At 45.6% G+C, this 24,026-nt stretch overlaps 3 protein-coding genes across 4 annotated transcripts; 1 reads left to right on the forward strand and 2 right to left on the reverse strand.

Moving 5' to 3' along the window:
* Positions 1–667: 667 nt before the first annotated feature.
* Positions 668–3,870, forward strand: LOC133899663 (putative wall-associated receptor kinase-like 16). The gene is made up of 4 exons (XM_062340690.1): positions 668–1,241; positions 1,339–1,780; positions 2,235–2,390; positions 2,462–3,870. The coding sequence occupies exons 1-4, from the start codon at positions 807–809 to the stop codon at positions 3,640–3,642; spliced, it is 2,214 nt and encodes a 737-aa protein (XP_062196674.1). The 5' UTR covers positions 668–806; the 3' UTR covers positions 3,643–3,870.
* A 146-nt stretch (positions 3,871–4,016) lies between these two features.
* LOC133899664 (plant intracellular Ras-group-related LRR protein 4-like) lies at positions 4,017–7,888 on the reverse strand. 2 transcript variants are annotated; one of them, XM_062340692.1, is made up of 4 exons: positions 6,490–7,888; positions 5,304–6,217; positions 5,052–5,210; positions 4,017–4,150 (listed from the first exon to the last, which is right to left on the reverse strand). In XM_062340692.1, the coding sequence occupies exons 1-3, from the start codon at positions 7,160–7,162 to the stop codon at positions 5,067–5,069; spliced, it is 1,731 nt and encodes a 576-aa protein (XP_062196676.1). In that variant the 5' UTR covers positions 7,163–7,888; the 3' UTR covers positions 4,017–4,150; positions 5,052–5,066. The 2 variants fall into 2 exon arrangements, with proteins under 2 accessions (XP_062196676.1, XP_062196675.1); XM_062340691.1 differs by lacking the exon at positions 4,017–4,150 and having other exon boundaries at positions 4,336–5,210; positions 6,490–7,887.
* Positions 7,889–20,912: 13,024 nt separating this feature from the next.
* On the reverse strand, positions 20,913–23,855 carry LOC133899128 (uncharacterized). The gene is made up of 2 exons (XM_062340075.1): positions 23,500–23,855; positions 20,913–21,227 (listed from the first exon to the last, which is right to left on the reverse strand). The coding sequence occupies exons 1-2, from the start codon at positions 23,677–23,679 to the stop codon at positions 21,054–21,056; spliced, it is 354 nt and encodes a 117-aa protein (XP_062196059.1). The 5' UTR covers positions 23,680–23,855; the 3' UTR covers positions 20,913–21,053.
* Between the last annotated feature and the right edge of the window lie 171 nt (positions 23,856–24,026).

Below are 24,026 nucleotides of genomic sequence, written 5' to 3' on the forward strand. Positions count from 1 at the left end.
AAAAAAATGAGGCGGCCGGCTACGTTTTAATAATCGGTTCTGGACTCGCTAGTGTGCTGCTGAAGAACGGTAGCATCCACAGTTTTGTTGCAAGGAAATATCTGCTTGTGCGGTGCAGACGGGTTTTTTTTTTCCGAAACAGTGGTAAGAGCGCTATTATTTATTAAAGAAGAATACATGTTTTTACATTAAGTGAACAACTATATCGAGTGAAATCAGCAGGAAGCAACAGCTAAAAAAAGAACCACCAGAAATACTAAAAAAATAATAACACCGAAGTAGTGAATACAACAAGTCGTGCAGTGCAGAAGACGAGAAACGTCGACATCCTCAAGTCTTCAAGAGCTACCCTACCGCAACGGAAGAATTGAATACAACAAGTCGTACAGTGCAGAAGACGAGAAACGTCGACATCCTCAAGTCTTCGAGAGCTACCGCAACGGAAGAATATGCAAGCACGGAACGGAAGGCTTCTGGACATTGTGAAGTAGTGAATACAACAAGTGGTGCCGTGCAGAAGTCGTTGCTCTGTTATTCAGTGAGAGAGGACTTGAGAAACGTCGACATCCTCAAGTCTTTGAGAGCTACTGCAGCGGAAGAATATGCAAGCACGGAACGGAAGGCTTCTGGAAATTGCGAAGTAGAACGGGTCACTCCATACATCCTTGGCGTAAGGCATGCGTTCACAATAGTTAACTCGGGTCTCTCTGCCTTCAGTTTATAGCCTTGCTACTGCCTGCAATACTGTTAACAGCCAGATCCCTCGCAAGCACCCAGGGTATCTGAGCACTGGGTAGGTGCGTACCATGGAGCTCTCACGGCTTTTTCTCCTCTGCCTTCCGGCCGTGTGGGTGCTTGCCGCCGCCTCCGCCGTCGCGGACGTTCCGGCGGCACGGAGTCCCGGCTGCACAACGAGGTGCGGCGACATCGATGTCCCGTACCCGTACGGCCTAGAGCCACGGTGCGCCATCCACAGAGGCTTTCAGCTCAACTGCACAACCGTGCGCGGCGCCACCAAGCTGTTTCACGGTACCATGGAGGTGATCAAGATCTCCGTGCAGGATAGCAAGGCCTGGCTCAAGACCTATATCTCTCGGCAGTGCTACAACCAAACCACAAACCGTATGCTGTACAACAACGCGTGGATGAACATTAGCGGCACGCCCTACGTGCTATCGGCAGACGATAACAAAGTCATCGTTCTCGGGTGCAGAAGTCTCGCCTACATGCTCAGCGACACTGTAAGCACTCTCGATGCTCCGTCGTTCTCTGAAAGATATACAAGCTCTCACATCTAGCTGATATGAAGCCCTGTGAGCTGCTGTGCAACACTTGCAGTACATAATCGGCTGCTTGTCGACATGCGACGACGTCAGGAGCCTCAAGAACGGCTCATGCTCCGGTGCTGGGTGCTGCCAGGTGGATCTCCCAAAAGGAGTCCAGTATTATCAAGGCTTTTTCAACTCGTTGTACAACACCACCCAAATATGGAGGAGTACCCCTTGCAGCTATGTTACTGTGATGGAAAGCGCAGCCTTCAGCTTCAGCACCGCTTATCTCACCTCAACGGTGTTCTATGACACAGACCACGCAAGGATCCCGATTGTGATGGAATGGGCGATCAAAGAGAATACAACATGTGAGGAAGCCAAAGTCGACAAGAAGACGCCCTATGCGTGTGTTAGCAACAACAGCAACTGCATCACGAATAATGCGGGCTACCTCTGCAGGTGCTCCAATGGATACAGAGGCAACCCTTACATCGTCGACGGATGCACAGGTTCATCTTCATGTCCATTATTTTCCTTTCATTTTTCCTGCTCATGCAAAGACGTTAGAACTATTTTGAGATAATTACTTGTGTGCCACTAAATGTTAACAAAATTCTTTATTTACCATTGAAAAAATCATAGTTCTTTCTATGCCATCACTTATTTTTATTTCTTTTCCCTGTGTGTTATCTACGTCATAACAGATGTGACAGCAGTGACACACAATGGATGAAAAAACTAATTTTTCATCCCCTATGCACCATTACCGTCATCTCTGTTATGACGGCAATGCCATCTAGGGAATGAAAAAACTAAATTGGTGGTATGGAAGAGATTATAATTTTTTTTAAGACAAATCGAGAATTTCGATAACATTAAGTGTCACATAGGGAATTATCTCAAATATTTCAACCAAGCATGTTCCTCAAAAAAAAGTTAACCATGAATTTTGTGCACTTTCAGATATCGATGAGTGCCTAGACAATGTTACTTACCCGTGTCCTGGAATATGCGAAAATACACCGGGGAGTTTCACTTGTTCATGCCCACGAGGAAAAAGCATGATCAATGGCGTTTGCGTGAAAAATCCGAAGTCAATATGGATGGCTCCAGTTGTTGGTAGGTTGCAAAGAACTCACAAGCACTCTGTTGACTTCTGATCGAAGTGCTCAGTTTGTATAACCATGCAGGTGGAAGTATCGGACTTGTGGTTCTTGTGGTTGCCATCACTTGTGCATACTTGATCCGAGAAAGACGGAAGCTACACCGCATCAAGCAGAAGTATTTTCGACAGCATGGCGGTCTACTGCTATTTGAGGAGATGAAGTCGCAACAAGGAGTCCCATTCAAAATATTCTCTGAAGAGGAACTACAGCAAGCCACAAACAGGTTTGATGAACAAGTCGTCATTGGCCATGGGGGCCATGGAAAAGTCTACAAGGGAGTTTTGAAGAGCGATGTTGAAGTAGCCGTGAAAAGGTGCGTGACGATTGATGAACAACAAAAGAAAGAATTCGGCAGGGAAATGCTAATCCTATCCCAGATCAACCACAAGAATATCGTCAAGCTCCTCGGCTGCTGCCTCGAAGTTGAAGTCCCCGTGCTGGTGTACGAGTTCATCCCAAATGGCACATTGTTCCATCTCATCCATGGCAACCACAGCCGACACATTTCCTTGGACACTCGCCTAAGGATTGCTTGTGAGTCTGCAGAGGCCTTAGCTTACCTTCATTCCTGCGCATCCCCGCCAATCCTCCATGGCGATGTCAAGTCTACCAACATCCTCCTGGATGGTGACTACGCAGCAAAAGTCTCTGACTTCGGCGCGTCCATCCTTGCACCAAGCGACAAGTCACAGTTTGTAACACTTGTCCAAGGAACTTGTGGCTACCTCGACCCAGAATACATGCAGACATGCCAATTAACGGACAAGAGCGATGTGTACAGCTTCGGAGTTGTTCTCCTAGAGTTGCTCACACGAAAGAAGGCATTCAACCTCCAAGGACCTGAGCACGAGAAGAGCCTATCCATGGCGTTTCTATCCGCGATGAAGGAGAACAAGCTGGAGGATATCCTAGATGATCAAATCAAGAACAATGAGAATGTGGAGTTTCTCGAGGAGATTGCAGAGTTAGCAAGGCAGTGCTTGGAGATGTGTGGCGTGAATAGACCATCAATGAAGGAAGTTGCAGATAAGCTCGATAGGTTGAGGAAGGTCATGCAGCATCCATGGGCGCATAAGGATCCTGAAGAGTTGGACAGCTTGCTTGGAGAGCCGTCTTTGGTCAGCTCTGGAGTTACCGGGGCTCCCAGCACGGGAAATTTCAGCATCACGAAGAAAGTTGCTATGGGTTTAGAATCAGGGCGTTAGTCACTATAAAAGTACATCAGGTCTTATTTGCATCATTCCAAATGACAGATACCCTTTTACCATAGATGATATAAACTACATCATGTCTTATTTACGTCACTCCAAATGATAGATACTCTTTTACCATAGATGTTCCTCGACTGCGAGGATATACACATATAGATTTATGTGTCATCAGACGGTTATATTGTCCTGCGATGAGAAGGGTAATGTAATTATTATTTTTTAGATTGTCTTTTTAGGAGACAGAGCTATCATGCATGCACCAGTGAGCTGCTGCAGTAGGTGGCATGCAAAGGAAAGACTTGCAAGCTTCCATGTAATCTTCTCCATGGAGTGATGAGCAGTGGCTGCTGTTTCCTGGAATAAAGCATGATCAGGTGCTGGGTTTGCCGGTTGCATGCTCTGATGGGACCATGTCACTAGTCTGATGTGGCAAGCTTGCATGGATTCAAATTTAGACCTGATCCCTTCAGATCAGGTGAAAAATTAAGCCATCTTTAATCATCTGAAACCAAATGCTGAATAGGTTAAATAAAACCGCCTTTCTTGGCTCAAAAATACACAATCAGAATGAACTTGGCATAGATAATACTGTTAACAAATACCATCTCCGGAATGCGGGTATTATTCAAATAGCTTCTGAAATATTTTGAATGCACCAACTTACAAGAGAAGAATCATATCAAAGAATGAAACAAGACATGCAAAATGTTTGTGTTTTCCGAATGTCACCAGCAAGATGGTAAACTCAAATATAAGTTACAAGAAAAAGTGCCCAGAATACATTGAACGGTAAGAATTTCAAAAGGGAGCTAATAAAGTTAGACCAACATATCCTTAAGATTTGACTGCACTCCTATTCAATCCAACAATCTTCGAGTCACGGACATAAAGTTAAGCTACGCAAAGCACCATCTGGTATCCTGCAGATTTCTGTGTCTTGCAATTAAGAACACTTGGTCAAAGAAAAAAAAAACTGATCTCCAAAAGCGTTGTTACAAATTCTATAAATAACAAACTTCTTAGTTTCAATGGATGCATCTATATTTTCATATAGACAAGTTGCACTAACGAACTTTAGCAGTCTAGTTCTCTTTACCGAGCAGCCTCAACCATATGAAAAGCCAAGCGCCAAGTGATTACACAACTTCTCGATTCTTTAGCTGAAGTAGGGGTCTTCAGAGTGTTATTCAAAGTAAAGTTTGCCTGGTGGAAAGGAGAGTGACTAGGTTTGATGAAACCTAACCATCTTGGTTCTATAAAAGAAACCTGCATCATTGTGGACGGGCATGCTATGGGCCATCACATCTTTGTTGACCCGTACTCACAATGGCAAGCAATTGAAGAGGATGCACACATTTTTTCTTCTGCAGAAGCTAAGGATGAACATAGCTGTTTAATCTCACCTAGCTCCCAATAAATCATGTCTCACTGTCTATCCGGTCATGCTTTCTTTTGTTAGGCCTGGAGAAAAAGCAGAACTGAGCCCAAGTCTTCTTTGCCCTTATTGGTTGTGACCTTGTGGCTTTCTTGGCGACATGGTCAGTCATGTATTGAACAGCTGCCTACGAAACAAGACAAAAGCAAAATGAAATACCAGTGAACAAACTTTGTCAAAAATGGTTGCTACTATATAGTCCAAGGGAAGTAAGAATTACCTGAGCTCCCTTTAAAGCTATGTCCCTTGGCGGCACTTGTAGAGGGTTCTCTTCTGCACGAAGCACACGAAGGCGCTGCAGGTTTCCAAAAGAATCTGGAAGAACCCTAATCTGATTATTGCTTATATCCAACTCTTCCAGCATCTCAAGGTTGCCAATAGAACGAGGCAGAGATTGCAGGTCAGCAAAATTGTTCCCAACATTCAGTTTAACAAGAGAAGTGACAAAGCAAAAGTTCTCAGGAATAGACTCAAGCTCGTTGAAGCTTGCATCAACCTCCTTCAGCTTAGTGAGAGATGCCATTGTTGTCGGAAGTCCCCTGATACTGTTGTATCGCACAGAGAGAATCTCCAGAGACTCTAGCTTTCCGACAGCCTCTGGAAGGGCCTTGAGGTGATTATAACCAGCCCGCAATTCTACCAGTGAGACACAATGACCAATAGTGTACGGCAACTCATCAAGGTTGTTTGTATCGGCGATTAACTTCTTCAAACGTGTAAGGCTTCCAATTGAATCAGGGAGTGAGGTAAGATGGTTTGCACTCACATCCAGCTCCTCAAGATTTACCAGCCTGCCAAGACCAGAGGGCAATGATGTAAGCTGATTACCCCTCAGGTCGAGATATATCAAGTTGCAAAGATCCCCAATAGAATCAGGGAGCTGAGTAATTCGATTAGCATGAAGGTCCAGCTTGGTCAAAGAAGAAAGCCTCCCAATTGCTTCCGGTAAAGCCAAGATCCGATTCTCCGAAATATCAAGGGTAACAAGTCCAGTGAGCTTTCCAATTGAATCAGGCACCCACTCGATCTGGTTCATGAGTTTGCCTTGGAGATTGAGATCCCGAGCACCTTTCTTTGCAGCCACTTCAATCATGCTAGCTAGCTTAATGAGGCTCAGCTTTTCCTTGTCGTCTCCTACAAAGCCAATTATCAAGCAAAGAATCAATCAATATGCACATACTTCCAATGGTTGATCGATTGTCCACTTACAAATTATGGACCAGTTGATAGCTAAGAAAGTTTCATTTTATCGCAAACTCATAATAGCATATAACTGAACAATGTATATGCCTTCCAATTCAGAGCCTTCGTTTCAGTAAAAGTTAACAATTTCCGTGACAGTACACTAAACACTCAATTGAATCACAAATTTGGCAATAAAGGAGTCCAAAGTAGAATGGGCTCACCATAACCGCCATCCACTCGAACCGCCACGGAGTTTGCTGCAACGGCTCCTCGGAGCATATGAGATCTCGCTGTCACAACCCCGTCATCCCATATCGCCGCCTTGGCCTTCTTGACGTAGCTGTCATCCATGGAGACGCGCCCTGTGCTCGTCACCACCGTCCTCTCCGCACTGAACCCATTAGTGCCCATGGACGAGTAACGCTCGGTGTTGCTGTCCGCAGCCACCGCCGACGATGAGGCGGAGGATGAGGACGCGGCAGAGGTGGCTGCAGCGGAGGAGGCGGAAGTGATGCGCGGCGCGGCGCGGGATGAGCTAGAGGGAACGCACTGCGACGCGCGCTGGATGAGGTCGTCGAAGAGGGCGTGGAGCGCGTCGAGCTCAAGGAGCCGCGTGGCGTCGCGCTTCTGCTCCCGGCAGTCGAAGCTGGCGAGCGCGCGGTGCATCTCCAGCGCGATGCCGAAGAGCTCGTCGGGCACGGCGGCCGGCCTGCGCAGGCGCGCTACGGCGTCGAGGCGCGCCCGCTCCTCCCTGTCCGCGACGCGCGCCAGCGCATCCGCGGCCTCCACCTCCTCCAGCGCCGGTCGCGCCGGCAGCGACCGGTGCAGCCGCATGATCTCCCCAACCACCCCGTCCACCGACCCGAACGCCGCCGCCTCCACCGCGGTGCCCATTCCTCGATCTCTCTGTATCTCTCACTCAACAACTCAAGAACACAGATCTCCTCTCCCTCCCTCTCCCTCTCCGCGCCACGCCACGGGATCCCCGCCTCCTCCTTATGTAAACCTCGGCTCGCCGGTGCGCTTTCTCGCTTTCATCGTCTCCATCGCCAACCGCTCGTCACGTGCCGCTCGTGGCCCCCGTCCCCTCCTCGGATGCCTTCCGGATAAGAACCACCACAGGTGTGCGACGCCGGATCAAAGCTAGCTTGGCACCCACAAATGAGACAGCTTTTTCCGCGGCGCCGGTGACCCGATCCAAGAACGCGAGGTGGACAGCTCCCAACGGAAATCTGGCTACCCGCACACGAACGAACCCGAGAATGAAGAGCTCACACTCGCCGCGCTACGCCTACGCGCGAGAAAGGAAGATACCGAATTGCCGTTCCGGTGGGGTGGGATTGGGGAATTGGGCTCTCTCCTCTCTCTCTCTCTCTCTCTCTCACCGAGGTTTGTGCAATGTGCAGGGGGAGGTGGCCGTGGGTTGTTCTTGGTACGTGCCTGCCCCTGGTTTCTGGGGTTGGTTCTTGGGATGGGGAAATGGGAAACAAATTGGTACAGCTCGACTCGGCTCGAGTCACGTAGAAATGGAGCCTGGGACGGGAGGGAGAGAGTGCTATCCTATCGGGAGAGAGAGAGAGAGTGTGTGTGCCCTATCCTATCGGCTAACCGGGAAAAAAAAATGGGTGAGCAGAAGCGAATGGATCGACAGAATGGGCTCTCACTCTTTGATGACTTCTAGTACTGGATGATGGGATTATCCAGTCTGTCTGGCATCAGTCTCTAGGTTTCAGATGCTAATGCCCATGAGAACATTGTTTAAAATTTGTTTAAGGAACAAGATTGCACCGTTGTATACCCATTTTACTGGTTACTACTCCTATCATGGTATTTGTAAAATGTACTACTCCCAGTTTAAGAATATAAGATGTAATTTGTTTCAAAAAAAAAATCAAATTTTATAAGTTTTGATCGATAATTGGTTAAATTTTATGTATATTTAATATACTTTCTTTATTTTAATATATTTGTATTTTAAAATACTTTTAATATGATGTTGATTTTACAATAAACATACTTAAAAGAAATTAACGGTAAAAAAATTTACTTTTAATGACTTTTTAAAAATGAAATATGTTATATATTCTCGAGGAAAGGAGTAGTAACTAACAACATCACTTCGAGTTTCATGAGAGAATCTCTCGATAACATCGCATTCCAAACTCAGAAGCTCATCAATGGACACCAGCAATTTGCCAACCTCACATGTTCACGTACAGTAGTAAAAAAAAATCAGTTCAATAATGATAGTGATTCTTCCATGATCCATTGATCCACCACCATGTTCCACGCAAATTAAACAACCCACGGGAGAGGCAACCTGGGCCACGAGCGCCGGGAAGCCTCCTCCAACCGCTGCACGCAACGCAACGGTTCGCGCGGTGCGTCCTCCCTGTCCCTGTGGAGCCATGGAGCCATGCGCTGCCGTAGCCGGCGAGCGCATGGGGCAACCCCACCCCACTCCATCGTTGCCCGGCACGTCGGCGAGCGCTCGCAACTTGCAGCTGTCTTATCTCCTTCAAACCTCGTGACCTAGCTTGCCAGGATAGCACACAGTTCTGATCACTATTTTTCATTTTTCATTTCACTATTTTTTATTAGAATATACTTACAGAATTTATTAAATTTGTCATATTATAAAAATATTTTAAAGGCAATTCTACACATATGATTTTAAAAAAATTAAACTAAATATTTTAAAAGTTATTTACCTTCTCCAAAATAAGCAGTTGCACAGATCGCTGATGCCTGTGGTGGACTGGAATAATGCAGACCGCTTGAATTATATAAAAAAAAAACAGACCGCTTGAATTATATAAAAAAAATGCAGATCACTTGCCACTAGAGAAGGTTGCTGCGTGTTGCTAGTCTGTTGGTTATTCTGTCGCTGACGTGCGGGCCTGGGAAAGTGTCCGGTCCACATGGCAGTCGCACGTCTGTAGGTCATCGGTGTAGACAATCCTAGTTGGGCACAATTGTGTTTACTCAGTGTGTCACTCCTGGTGTGCAGCACATGGTGGCTGCTGCTGCTGCTGCCGGAGATCTCGGAAATCTCTAGGCTGTTAGTTCAGACAGAGTACAGCCTATGCTGCTCATGCAGTGTCAGTCAACCTTTAATCCATTCGGCAACAGCTCTGAGTAGGGAAAAATGCAAAACTCTCAGATTATTTGGATTTTAACTTTCTCCTTAAAAATTATTTTGTCATAAAAAAACTTAAAAAGTTTGACTTGGTTGAAAAAACCCTCAAAAATTCAAAATAATAAAAAAAATTATAAAAAATTCTAAAAACAACTAGAGACAATTCTAAGACCTTCTGTGATTTTTTTTTAAATAATATCCTTTGCATCATAATTCATATAGAGGAAGTTAGTTTGGAAAAAAAGAAAAACGTGCAACTCATTTATTAACGCATGTTATTTTAACTTTGTCATGTCTATCATTATTTTTCCTACACAAATTATTATTTAAGTAAACTAATAAAGTGGTTTCACTAATTTTGGGGTGTTATGGATTAGTTATAAATTAATCTATCTGCAACACATTTACCCAATCCTGCACGTTACAATAACTATTTCAAGATTTCATGTATTTTTAGAAGATAGAGGATCATGTAAGAAGACTAAAAAAATTGGTTTCATGATTTTTGGATTAGTAAATAATTAACTATGCATTTAACTCGAATTAATAAATGAGCTGCTTGTTTTTCTTTTGTTTTCAAACTTACTCTCTATGAAATATGATACAAAGGGTATTTTTTTGAAAAAAAAATTTCACAGAAGGTCTTAGAATTGTCTTTAGTTTTTTTAGAATTTTTTGTGATTTCTTTTTAAAAATGATTTTTTTGGGTGTTTTTGCAACAAAGCCGAACCTTTGGGGGTTTTTTTTTTGCAACAAAATAACTTCTGGGGGGAAGTCAAAATCCAAGTGACCTCTAAATAAGTCGTGACATCGGGCGAGCAAGAGATCCAGCCAGGCCAATCCAAGAGGTCCGAGTGGCTGTATAATGTATGTGTGGGCTTGGCCCGTGAGTGAGGGCGTGAGAGCGAGGAAGCAAATTGTTATTTGAACGCGAGCGAACTCGGTGTGAAGACAGGTTGTAATAGATAACTTGAACCTTCTTCCTCCTTAAGAAGAACTCGTCGTCGCCATGTTTAGACGATTCGGCTAGCTATCTCTTCTCCCTCTCCAGTCTCTATCTCGTGCTAATCTTCTTCCTTATTATCTATGCTAACATTATACCAGAGACACCATCCCGTGCGCTCTGGAGTCCCACTACCACTTCACTCGGTTCAGCGGAAGCTCATTGCCATGAATCCAAGCATGAAGATCCTACTTGATGAGATGAAGAGCTTGAAGCAAACCATCGAGAGGCAATTGGCGGAGTTCGATCTGAAGCACGAGGAGCGGCTCAAGCAATTGGAAGAACACTTGGGGACAATCGGTCTATTGAAGCCTCAGATCGACGCTTGGAAGCCTCAGAACGATGCCATAGTGGGTGATTTGAAGATGGAGATCATAGTGATACACAAGCACCTCGATCGGGTGCTACTCGAACAAGATTCTCCTTCACCGGGTCTACTCGTTGTATCGGAGACGGCCACAGCGCCTCACCTGCTGAGCAAACAGTCGTTGGCCCCGTCAGGCACCGTAGCGACACACATCAATGGGAGCATGGATTTGGGTGTGTCACCATCCTTTCTAATCTCTTGGTCAAAGGTACTTATGATTTCCCTCATCCCAAGCATTGTGGTGATGAATTACAGTCCGCGGGTCGCATGGGTAGTCATTCTCCCCACATCCCTCATATCACCTCACCAAATCATCATGGCAAAATCCCTAAAATCCACTTCCCTGTGTTTGATGGTAGTAATCCTAAGTTATGGAAGTCGCGTTGTGAGGATTATTTTGACCTCTATAGTGTTTCACCGAGCATTTGGATATGCAAGGCAAATAAAGGCACGAGGCAAGCCAAAAACAACAAGCAAGTGTCCTCCATGCATTTCATGGGTGCGACAACACGCTAGCTCCAATCAATGGAATGCCACATTCATCATATTGGGTGGGATGAGTTTTGTCACCTGATGCTTGAACGCTTTGGTAGAGATCAACATGATAGTTTGATTAGATAACTTTTTCATATTAAGCAAGTGGGTTCAGTTCACAAATACATCGAACAGTTTTCTGAACTCGTCGATCAACTCACCACGTATGAATCTGTCACTGATCCTCATTATTACACTATGAGATTCGTATATGGCTTGAGGTATGATATTAAATCCATTGTGCTTGTTCAGCATCCAAACAACCTCGATACTGCTTGTTTGCTTGCATCTCTACAAGAAGAAATGGGTAATAATGTTCGCAAGAAAGATTATCGCAAGCCAAAATTCTCTGCACCCAAGACTTTACAGAGAGGTCCCCATCCATTACCTCTACCACCAAGCAGTACCATGTCTCGTTCTTCAGGTCTAACTGAAGACAAGAAGGCCTTTGAATCCACAAGAAACTTATCCATTGAAGAGAAGATGGACAATCTCAGAACTTAACGCAAGGCCAAGGGCCTTTGTCACACTTGCGGCGAGCGTTAGAATAGAGAGCATAAATGTTCTAATACTGTCCAACTCTATGCTCTTCAGGATATTCTTGAGCTTTTTGCTACAGAAGAAGATGCTCACTTAGAAGTACCTGTGATGACTGACAGTGAACATCACCAAATTATGGCCATCTCTAATGCAGCAGTGTCTGGTAAGGAAGCCCCTTGTACTCTGAAACTCCAAGGCACCATTCAGAACCATGACTTGTTAGTTTTGATTGATTCTAGGAGTTCTCACTCCTTTCTCAGTACTGCTATAGCATCTCTTCTCAGTGGGGTCTCTCCTATTCCTTTTCCAATACAAGTGCAAGCTGCTAATGGTGGAGTTATTTTGTGTATTTCTAAATTGCAACATGTTGACTGGTTCATGCAAGGATACTAGTTTCATTCCCACATTGAAAGTAATTCCACTGCATACATATGATCTTATTGGTGTAAAAAGATATCTTGCACGAACAAGTGTGGCGAGGCCTCACTCACCGAAGTGGCTCAAGCTTGGAGAACAAGTGGAGAGGGATGAATACCAAATATGTTGATGGTAAAAAGGATCAGTCCCTTGGCCTGATAGCCAAGGGTTTGTATTTGTAGAGCTATTCAGGGTACATATATACATGTATGCCCTTACAGTGATACAAATATCGTAATACATCATGGGCCTAGAGCCGGTTGAATCATACAGCACGAGTATAGGTGGGATACCTTTGCCCCTAATTTAGAAGATATTATATACTATAGCGATACAGTGATGCAAGTGGCCCTAAAGGTGTGGTATTATGTTAGTCGCCTATTGCGAATCCACACTGCCAAGATGTCAAGACGGCCGCTACTTGCGCCGGGATGTTATGATGGCCTCCACTTGTGTCGCATTAAATGTAGATCACCTCCTTGTAGGTAGAGGACAGTTGGTGGACCCGATCTGGCTGATCTTTTTCTAAGGTCTAATGGCCCCTTCCTTCGGGAGATGGGGGCCTTCGAGAGGCCAGGGCTCCAGAAAACTGGGGCTCCAGGAAGCTTTGTCTCCAGGAGGCCAGCGAGACCGGAGCGTCGGGGATCCTCAGAGACGACCCTCAACCTCCCTCGAAGGATGGTTTCTTCTCCTGTCTTGGGGGACAGTAGTCGGAGGGGCCTACGGCCTCCGGAAGCCAGGCTTCCTCCTTTGGATCCGGAGCCCAATAACTCTAGAGGAGCTCCTGGTGGTAACCTTTTAGCAATGTCTGCGGGCTAGATTATTTCCCCTAATAGTACCCCCTCATTCGCTAGCTCGAGGTGAGAAGGGTTGAGTGGATGTAAAATGAACTAGCTCCAGCCTAGCATCATAGTCAGGATATCCCATGACATAGCTTCAATCCATAGAGGAGTCTCTCAGTAATAACCGTAAGCGACGATGTCGGGGCCTGATGGAAGTGGCAAGGCTCAGAGGTGTAGGTAACGTCGGAGTTGAAGACTGTTGAGATGCTGGCAAATGCACCATGTTTCGGAGTCCATACGGAAGCCAAAGTGAACCCTTCAGCTTCTCTGATGATAAGTCTTCTTGCCACTTGAACCGTCATTGCGGGGGTCATGCATGGAGGCAAGATATTTTCTTTGTTATCAACATAAATACTGGATGGCGTGTGGTAATGGCAGTGCGTCTGATGGGGTCATGTGCAGTCTCGATTGGGGTCTTGTACCCATGATTCTTGCATGCACTGAAAGGGGCTTGGCTCATAAATTCAACGAGATAGGTGCGCAAAAACCTGAGGTGCCACCATAGGATGCTGTCATGTGGATATGGATTAGCCGGGGCATGACCACAAGCCCTTCAGCTACTGGCGGTGCGTCTGACGGGGTTATGTGCAGTTTTGCTTGGGGTCTGGTGCCCTACCCTTTGCATGCGCCAAAAGGGGTCTGGTTTATAAATGTGATGGGACGTGGGCGCAAAAAACCCGGGTGTTGTCGTAGGATGATGCCATGTGGACGGGGATCGATCGGGGCGTGGCCACGCCGCCCCCCCCCCTCGGGGAGTAATTGGAACCGCCATGAAACAACGCCCACGGTGACTCTGTTTCCTTCCCTAGGGGTGTGCAACCATTCGGCCTGGCTATAAAAATTGGGGTTCACCTAGCTGATCCTTCTCTGCTTGTGTAGGGGAGCGTTTCTCCTTGGTTTTTTAGAGTATGACGTCCTCCTCCTCATCGTTGGAGATGTCTATGTTCTCGATGGCGAGGTCGCTCTTAGCACCGGCACCGGTACTTGCGGGGATAGAGCTGACGGCCATGGTACTCCCCTCCTCATAGAGGGGGCTACCGCCCATTGCTTTGTCCTGGTCTCCGGTCCAAGCGGTTGCTCTAGCCGAAACCATCACCATCTTCGATGACGAAGAGGAGGTCGACTGGGATTCTTTGGAGAGGGAGATTGATGCGGAGGAGAAGGCAGAGGCAGAGAAGGAGGCGGCCAAGGTGAAGAAGAAAAAGGTCGAGGAGGAGGGGAAGAGGGCCACGATGGAGCTTGTTCTGTCCTCTCCCTCATCCTCTGGCGACTCAAGGATCGGCTACTGTATTAGCCTTCGTAGTGGTAGGCTGAAGATGAAGTGCATCAGCTGCGACATGTGTTGTTGATTGTAGCATCCTTGATCATCACCTTGTACTCTTTTCCCCTTGGGTTGCTCTCTCAAGATTTGTTTTTCGTTTGTCAATGCCTCCTTTGTAAACATCCTTTGGATGTGCAAGTTATTAGTAATGAAAATAAATCCTTGGAACTGCTTGATGTCTTTTCTCGGATCGAAATATGGGCGATCCTCCTAACAGGTGTCTAGACGTGTGTTTTATGTGCCTTCGATCCCCCAAGTGCGGTACCTTCCCTAGCCTTTTCACATCGCAGTTGTATTGGCAACCGGAGCATCGAACCCTCTCTTCTATCCGAAGCTGGTGCATACTCCACTCTAAATTTGTTCCAGATTTCTGATTCAAGGCAATCCATTCGAAGCTCGGTGGTGATCGCTGGGGATAAAGCTATTGAGCGGGCCTTTAGCCGCGGTGAGGATCTGGAGGCAAGGCTACCCGAAGTCTCGCGGCGGTTGTGGGAGGTGGAGCCCACAATTGGGTCGAGGGAGATGGTTCAGGACCCCCTTGGCCTTTAGTCGCTGTGAGGCTCCGAAGGTAAGATCACCCGGAGTCCTGCGGTGCTTACCAGAGGTGAAGCCAACAAGTAGGCCACAGATGAGGCGGTCCATGACCTGCTTGGCCTTTAGCCACTGTGAGGCTTCGGAAGCAAGTCCATCCGAAGTCCCACGACATTTGCTAGAGGTGAAGCTGATGATGGGGTCGAGGGAGGTGGTCTGTGACCCCCTTGGCCTTTAGCTACGGTGAGGCTCTAGAGGTAAGGCCACCTGAAGTCCTGCGACTGTTACCGGAGGTGAAGCGACGATGGGGGTGAGGGAGGCGGTATGCGACTTGCTGGGCCTTTAACCACGGCGAGGCTCCGGAGGCAAGGCCAACCGGAGTCCCGTGACACTTATAGGAGGTGAAGCCAACGATGGGACTAAGGGAGGCGGTCCGTGACCCCCTTGGCCTTAAGCCATGGTGAGACTCCAAAGGCAAGGCCAGCCGGAGTCCCACGACGATTGTCGGAGGTGAAGCCAACGATGGGACTGCGGGAGGTGGTCTATGACCCCTTTGGCCTTTAGCCGCAATGAGGCTCCGGAGACAAGGTTATCTGGAGTCCCGCGACCCTTGCTGGAGGTGAAGCCGGTGATGGGGGCAAGGAAGGCTATCCGCGATCCCCTTGGCCTTTAGCCACAGCGAGGCTCTGGAGGCAAGGCCACCATGAGTCTCGCTGTGGTTGCCAGAGGTGAAGCCGATGATGGGGCCGAGGGAGGCGGTCCGTGACCCCCTTGTCCTTTAGCTACGGTAAGGCTCCAGAGACAAGGTCACCCGAAGTCCCACGACGGTTGCTGGAGGTGGAGCCGACAATCGGACTGAGGGAGGCGGTCCACAACCCCATTGGCCTTTAGCCACAATGATGCTTAGGAGGCAAGGCCACACGGAGTCTCGCGGTGGTTTCCGGAGGTGAAGCCGATGATGGAGCCGACGGAGGCAATTTGCAACCCACTTGGCCTTTAGCCATGACGAGGCTCCGGAGGAATGGACATCCAGAGTCCCGCGGTGGTTACTAGAGGTGGAGTCAACGATGGGGCTGAGGGAGGCGGTCCGTGACCCTCTTGGCCTTTAGTCGTAGCGAGGCTCTGGAGGTAAGGCCACCCGGAGTCCTGCGACCCTTCCTGAAGGTGAAGCCGATGATGGAGCCAAGGGAAGCGGTCCGTGACCCACTTAGCCTTTAGTTGTGGCGAGGCTTCGGGGGCACGACCATCTAGAGTCCCGTGGTAGTTGCCGGAGGTGAAGCTGACGATGGGGCCGAGGGAGGCGGTCCATGACCCCCTGGGCCTTTAGCCATGGTGAAACTCTGGAGGCAAGACCACCTGGAGTCTCACTGCGGTTACCGGAGGTGGAACCGATGATCAGGCCGAGGAAGGTGGTCCGCGGCCCCCTTGACCTCCATAGGCATCCAGAATTCCACAATGCTAGTAAGTACAATCAAGTGATTGGATATGCAGGAGCCTGATGGATATGTAGAGACATGGCTATCATCTCGACTTAGTTCACTTCAATTTCAATGTATTGTGACAGGTTTGGATGCTTGCATCCCATTTTTTACCTGGTCTTGCTGTCTTCGTGTCGTCAGTTGCCCAATTCAGTTTACCAATTATTGCTGTTGGTACTTGCGGTGGAGATGAATAGATACGTAGGGCAGACGGTTGTGGAGGGCACATCACACACTTAAATAAGCATCTGAAGGTGGACAGGTTCAGGCTTTTCTGGTAATAGTCGTTATCATAGCAAAAACTCGCCTGCCTTCTACAATTTGAGCCTTGGTTCATCATTGGGATAGTGGTCTCAATCTCAATGTCTCATGGAGGACAAATTGTAGGAGTACATAACATCAAAACAAAAAAAAGTGAAATTCAGTCTGTTTCATATCCAAGTTGAAACAGACATGTGCAAATATAAAATGAAAAGGAGAAAAGAGAAGGCACCTCCACACAATTTATCTTCGAGATGAATAAAAGTTTCCAGTCATATAGGATCCCTGAAAAGTTTGCAATCAGATGCTAGACTTAATATGGCTCCCGTCTTCTGATAACCAATTCTAAGATTGATGATACAGTGACCTAGGACACTTGATTGGCAGGCCCACATCATCTCAAGTTGGGTTCAATGATCCTATTGATTAGGAATAGTGATATCGACTAGTACCTACCAAGCACTTCAGAAGAGATTTTTACTCATTTAGGGGCACTCCAGATTTCTTGTACTACTCCAGTTTAAATTAGATACTAGGCCCTGATATGTGCGTAGAAAAGTAATTAGGGAAGAAAATAATTAGTTTTTTTAGGTTTTGGAATAGTTAAATTTCAGGATTGGTAAGTTTGGTATTTAAGGATTTGATTTGTTTAGAAATAGAATTAGCTAGGAGATAGAGTTGGATTCAGTTTAATAGTTATTTTGATTAGGATTATGACTCTTTAGTTGGTCGGCTATATATAGTTAGCAGTAACTGTGTATTACGATCAAGCAAGAAATAAACAATGTAAAGATCAGAGCCCGCTAGGTAGGGCAATCTAGTTATCTCGATTACCGTCTATAATATTTGGTATCATGAGTCCTGTTTCTGCGCATATCTCTAAAAGGATCGAATGGTCCAAGAGAGGGGTGAATTGGGTCCTATTTAAAACTATTTCTACCGAACTCTAAAAAAAGTAAACAACTTTATCCTAGATGAATAGTAAAGCAACTACAATACCCAAATTAGATAGAATTCTAAGCATGCAAGCTACAACACAAAGTGAAAGTGGAATATTAACTTGCAAGAATGTAAATACTCAAAGTAAATGCAGAAAAGTAAAGAGAAATACAAGATGACATCGGATTTTTTGCCCGAGGTATTGAGAAGTTGGCACTTCCTCTAGTCCTCATTGTATCATCCACTAAGGATATCGCCCCCCCCCCTAGTCATCAAGGCTCTTCTTGAGCCACCAAGGCTCAACTTGAGTCATCAAGGCTCAAAGTGCTCATTAGTGATAGTCACTTCTTCATCTCTGGGTTGGCGGGCTTCAAATAAACACAAAGCTTCTTTTGAGGCTCCCACAAAAACTTCAAGAGTTCACCAAGACACTTCCAATCATTAAGATTGGCTAGGTGTTGTCAACCAACAAGAGTAACAAGTCAATAGCTTCACTTGACCACAATCAAGCCTAGATTACAGCTAGATGCACACTTGCCACTCTCCTTACACTAATGATGCCATTAATCTTGAATTAAGAACTTTGCAAATCACTCTAGTGCACTCCCTTGCCTCTTGATAACACACTAAGCGTTTCTGCTCTTTTAGCTCGCAAGAAATACCACTTAGACCAAATGAGGCGGTATTTATAGGTTAGAGATCCAAAACTAGCAATTGCCCAACCACCCATATTTTCTGTGAACGTTGTATGATCCAGCGTGCACAGGCTCCAAACACCCAACCATCTGGTGTATATCGTCCACTCAAACTAGCCGTTACTGCAATAAATTCTCTAGCAAAGCCTCCTCTGTATACGTCGAACCATCCGATGTGTACTCATCCATTTTTCAGTTAATACATAGATATCCCTCTAGATATTAGTTCGGTGAAACCTCCAATGTATATGTCAGACCATCCGACGTGTACAAACTTCTTCTTCCAGAAATACTCCTTTTCTGAAAAATGCTCTAGCGTGTACACACGCTTAATCAGAGGACCATCCGGTATGTACAAACTTAAAGTCTCTCTTCTAAAATAATACTTCAATGTGTACAAATGCTTAATCGGAGGACCATCCGGCATGTACAAACTTGAAGTCTCTCTTTTGAAATAATACTCTAGCGTGTACAAACGCTTAATCGGAGGACCATCCAATGTGTACAACTTTTTCAAAAAAAATTCAATTCAAATTTCTTTAAGTTCTATCTTCTTCTTGATTCATCCATGAGCTTCTCTGAGCTACCTAGTGCTAGAATTTTATAAGTGTGCATTCAACTAAATTTAGACTCAACTAGGTCAAACTACTACTCTTAACTCCCTCTTTATAGTATAGTCAAAGAACAAAATAAGAGAATATATGCTACTCTAAGTGTCCTTCATCTTTTGTGACACTTAGAACTATAAGATCCTTAATCTTGATGTTCACATCCTTGATCTCTCAACCATCCACTTAAGGGACCAAGATCTCCCAACGATATTGTGAACTAACCTCTTAATTGCCCTTTTAAATAAACTTGTTAGTCACAATGATATGGTTGTCATTAATCACTAAAATACTTACCACTTATCTAGGAGCCTCGATGCTACAAATCTCCCACGCAGCCACCCTCCTGCTGCACCACGCAGCCACAGCCCTACTGCTACATCATGCTGCCACCGCCCTACTACTGCACCACGCCACTGCCGCCGTCCTCCTGCACACTGCCATCAACCTATTGCACCGTCATTGCCACTGCTTCCCACATCGCCACTGCCGTCTCCGATGTTCTGTTTTCCCTCAAAGCAGCCACTACTCTATTCCACGCCATCCGCAACCGTCACTCCTCCACCACTTTGCGCCATCGTTGATCACACATTTGTCGTGCACTCCTAATCATGAGTGATGACGCCTACACCATAGAACTTCTCGACACGATGATGCAGAAACTTTTTACGAAAGTTGAAGCAATTGAGGCTCAACTGTATGCATGGGAGAAGAATTTCAGCACCTCAGGTTTGGCTTCTTCAGCCACCTCGGGTCCTTTCAAGGGCAAATAAGCAAGCTTAGATGATGATCAGTGTGCTCCTCATTTTCATAAGCTTATTTTCCCCTATTTCAATAGAGAGAAAGATCCTTTGCCTTGGTTGAGCCGTTGTGAGCAATTTTTTCGTGGGCAACAGACATCAGAGAATGACGAGGTATGGCTAGCTTCTTATCATATGACTGGCGATGCACAACAATTGTATATGCAGTTTGAACGTGATCATGGCACAATTAAGTGGTTCATTTTTTAGCATTACGTCAACATGTGCTTCGGTCCTTCGATTCACAGCAATCCTTTGGGTGAGTTGGCTACCCTCAGGGAGACGGATTCAGTGCATGAATATCAAAAGAAGTTTTTGGCCCTTTTTTCTCGAGTTACTCCATCTCTTGTGCCTAAGAAACAAGTCAACATATTCATCGTGGGACTTGGAAAACCTCTTAGCACATGTTAAGCTTCAAAATCATCTAGTCTTCCATCTGGTCTTGATGAAGCCATGACTTTGACATGTGCATATGAACAACGCCTTTGTGACGAGTCTGAAAACCCTTCTCAAGGTGGTTCTCGCCCAACGACAGTAACCACCACAACAACAACAATCACACCACCACCAACAATAACAACTGCAGCAGCAGCAAGTCTGTAGTTATCTTCAGTAGTCCATCATGAAGATCAGCAAGGTCATCAATTCCCTCAAATTTCTACAGTTCCTTCTTCCACCTCCGTTGTTGGACATCACATGCGCCGCCTAACTACACATGAGATGGCTAATCGCCGCACAAAGGGGTTATGCTTCAATTATCCTAAGCTATTTTCTAAAGATCATCTATGTCAATATTCAATGAAGAGAATTTATTTTCTGAAATTAGAAGATATGGTTACATACCAATACAACGATAATGGCTGGTTCTTAGGCACAAGAAATTTATCTCAAGGCCGAGCTGTTTCATGGTGAGGAGGGAAATAATACAAACGTATAAAAGTAATTAGAGAAGAAAAGAATTAGTTTTCTTTTTAGGTTTCAGAATAATTAGTTTCTTTTTAGATTTTGAAATAGTTAGATTTCACAATAGATAAGTTTAGTATTTTAGGATTTGATTTGTTTAGAAATAGAATCACGTAGGAGGTAGAGTTAGATTCGATTTAATAATTAGTTAAATTAAAATTGCTACTCTTTAGTTGTTTAGCTATATATAATTGATAATAGCAGTGTATTTTAAGATCAAGCAAAAAATAATCAAAGTAAAAATTAGAACCGTTGAACAAGAGATCTAGTTATCCTGGTACCGTCTACAATAGGCCCAGACTGATTTCGTTGTACTGTCCGAGACTATTAGTGTCCTATCTCATATCTCATTTCTTTGCCTTGGAAAACCGAAGGCACCTATACTTCTCCCCGCTGACTGTAATCTCCAGGGCTCCATCTTGGTTATCCTGATTTGAAGCCGTTCCCATGAGGACACTCTTTTCTTTCTCCAGGTTCTCCCTTTCAATCTTCAGCCTCGCCTCCTGTCGCGCAATTTCAGCCTGCAAAAAACCAAGTACATCACTTCAAATTACAGGCCCCATGATGAGCTAGAAAGCAACGAAAGATTAAAAAACGAATGTTTGATGTCAGAAGGTTCTCGAGTTCATCTATGAGACTACGGCATCCTCCAAAGCATTCAATATAGAAAATATTTATTCGACAACTGAAATTTGGTCATTTTTTTTTATTCCTAAGACTTCACTTCTGAACTGGCATAGTTTAAAGATGAATTTGGGCAAGGACCTCGCTGCGTAGAAGAAGCGAGCCATTCAACTGAGATCTAGGATAGAGAGCTCCATTGCATAATGTATGAATTATGATGTTTTTGTTTTTGAGTGTCTTACCTGTTCTCTTTTGGACGATAAGTGCTAGCAGAAAAGGTTAGCTCTTAACTATTAAAGATTATGGCATCCATATTGCTCATTTAGTCGCAGCTTATCCAAATTAATTCCTAATACAGTTTGTTGACCTGAATTTGACAGCATATGCTGCTTGCAATTAGATTAAATGAGCAGTTTAACTGTGATCACACCAGAAAGGTGTCTCCAGTGATATCGATCTGGACACCAAGATGCCCGACTTCAACCACAAAGCTAGTACTGAATTATATAACCTGAGCTGATGAAAATTGAAAATTAAGTCTTTTAGTGCTGAGGTCTCCAAACTAGCGGCACACACTACACATCATCCTTACATGCTGGAAACAAAACATCAAATCAATATGGGTGTAGGAACTCTCCACCCAGAACAAGATTGGTGTATCCCTAGTAGGTCCACACATTTATCTCTATTTCCTCAACCCATCCCTCAACCAGATCTATCCAGGAACCTCTCCCGACCTACTTTTACTGTTACCCACGTTGTAAATTGTTACCTCTATTTCACAATATAGGGCCGCTACCCTAAAAAAAGAAAGAGATAGGGCCACTTTCCGGTATCGTGTTATTTTATTCGCATTCATGATTTAATGGGTGAATATCCCAACTGTTGGGACAACCTACAGCTCCAGGTGGCGAAGAGCTAACATCAAGATGCCAAACGTTTGGTTGATGTAGACTCTTGGGGAAGATCAAGCTGCCATACTTAGAGTAACTCTGCTCCGATGAGCGATGTCCCTTCCAATCGGCATGGCCATCCATCTGATCACTTCGGCTGACTTTTATTTATGCTCGATGGGTGAGTCTTGCAGTCAAGTTCCTTTCTGCCTTCAAGAAATTCTGGGAGTTATGGAAGTTACAGGTTCATATTGTTTATGGATTGAGAACGGGAGTTGGACTCTAGGAGGTCAGATTCCCCTTGTTCCTTAGTATATTTGAAACCAGGACCATGTTTATTGCATCTTTTTTGGTTTTGCCTTCATAATTATGTTACTCTGTGCCGGTAGTCCGGTAGCCTTATATACTGTAAGTCAATAGCGTTACTGTTCTCCCAATTCATTCCTTTTCCTTAGAAGAATCTCTCCAACTACACTTTAATCGATGGGCTAATCAACTGTGAAACACCTAAAGTAATGAATAGATTTACTCGCCAATTATAGCGCAGTAATACACTTACATTGTCAGATAATACAAAGTATACGTCTGACTAAGTTTGCATGCACAAGCTACTATATATTGGAGAGAAAACGATGACATGCCCTACTAAAGAAGTCAATGGATATTTAATATGACATATTCTCTTCTAGTCAAATATGAGTTTTTTTTATACCGGCCCCCTTCCCTGGGACCTTCTTTAGAGACCAGACCGGGCTTACGACACCGGGGATCGAACCCCGGTAGGCTAAGCCGCTTCCTGCAGGCTTTGCCATCGAGCACCATGTCAGTTATGAGTTATGACTACTCGAGGATCAGTGCTTCGCAGGCAACTCTTATATTCTTATATTCACCTGAGCTATCACCTTTCTATGGTTTCTATGTTCTCTACGGAACTGAAAGAGACCAGCTTTATTCCCCTCGCTGTCTTCGTGACCACTACAGGGAAACTGAATAGCATTGACATCAACTCATCAAGAAACTCTGTGCAGTGCAGGTGCAGGCTCGGTGTCATCACAATCATGTTTCCAGCGAGAGTTGAAAAATGTACCAGCCACCAGATCATCAATAGTTCAATACGACTCATAAATCACAAGAAACGAATCGCTGCAGTTTCAGCATCAATATCTCCCGTGTTCGTGATCACGGAACAGCTGACAGTAGATGATGCTGCGCAGGACGAGATGGGAGGATGGAACAGAGAATTGAGCAGGACCGAAAGGGGGTTGGGACACGTTACCTCGCGGCGGGAGAGCTCGGCCTTCCACGCGGCCTCCCGTTCGGCGACCTCGCGCTCGCGCTCCGCGATGTAGCTCTGCATCTCCCGCTCCTTCATGATGCGGTCCTGGATGTCCGCGTCCAGCGCCTCCTTAAGCTCCCTCACGAACTTGTCCACCACCGCCTTTATCCGCACCGACATCTCGCCTCGCCTCACGGCCACCGCCACCACCACCACCCGCACCGCTGGTCCGCTCCTCCTCTGCCCTCTTGCTATTGGCGCCGTGTCACCGGCGGCTTCCACGGGCCATGGCTGGGGCTCAGAGGAGGACGCGAATTTTTTGGTCTCGTTCTGTTTCGGCGCCTGTGCCTGTGGCGAGGCTCCGTGGATGAGGTGGACCACGGAGAGGGGAGGACCCAGTGGGCCTTTCATGGGCCATGACTTCTATTCGCTCACTTTGCCTCCTTTTTCTACCTTCTCTTTTTTAGGAGTACCTTCTTTATTCTTTGCTCTTTTTGACTGCTAGCTCTCTTTTCTTGCTCTTCTTC

The sequence above is a fragment of the Phragmites australis genome, chromosome 18 (genome assembly GCF_958298935.1).
Source record: "Phragmites australis chromosome 18, lpPhrAust1.1, whole genome shotgun sequence".
NCBI lineage: Eukaryota > Viridiplantae > Streptophyta > Magnoliopsida > Poales > Poaceae > Phragmites > Phragmites australis.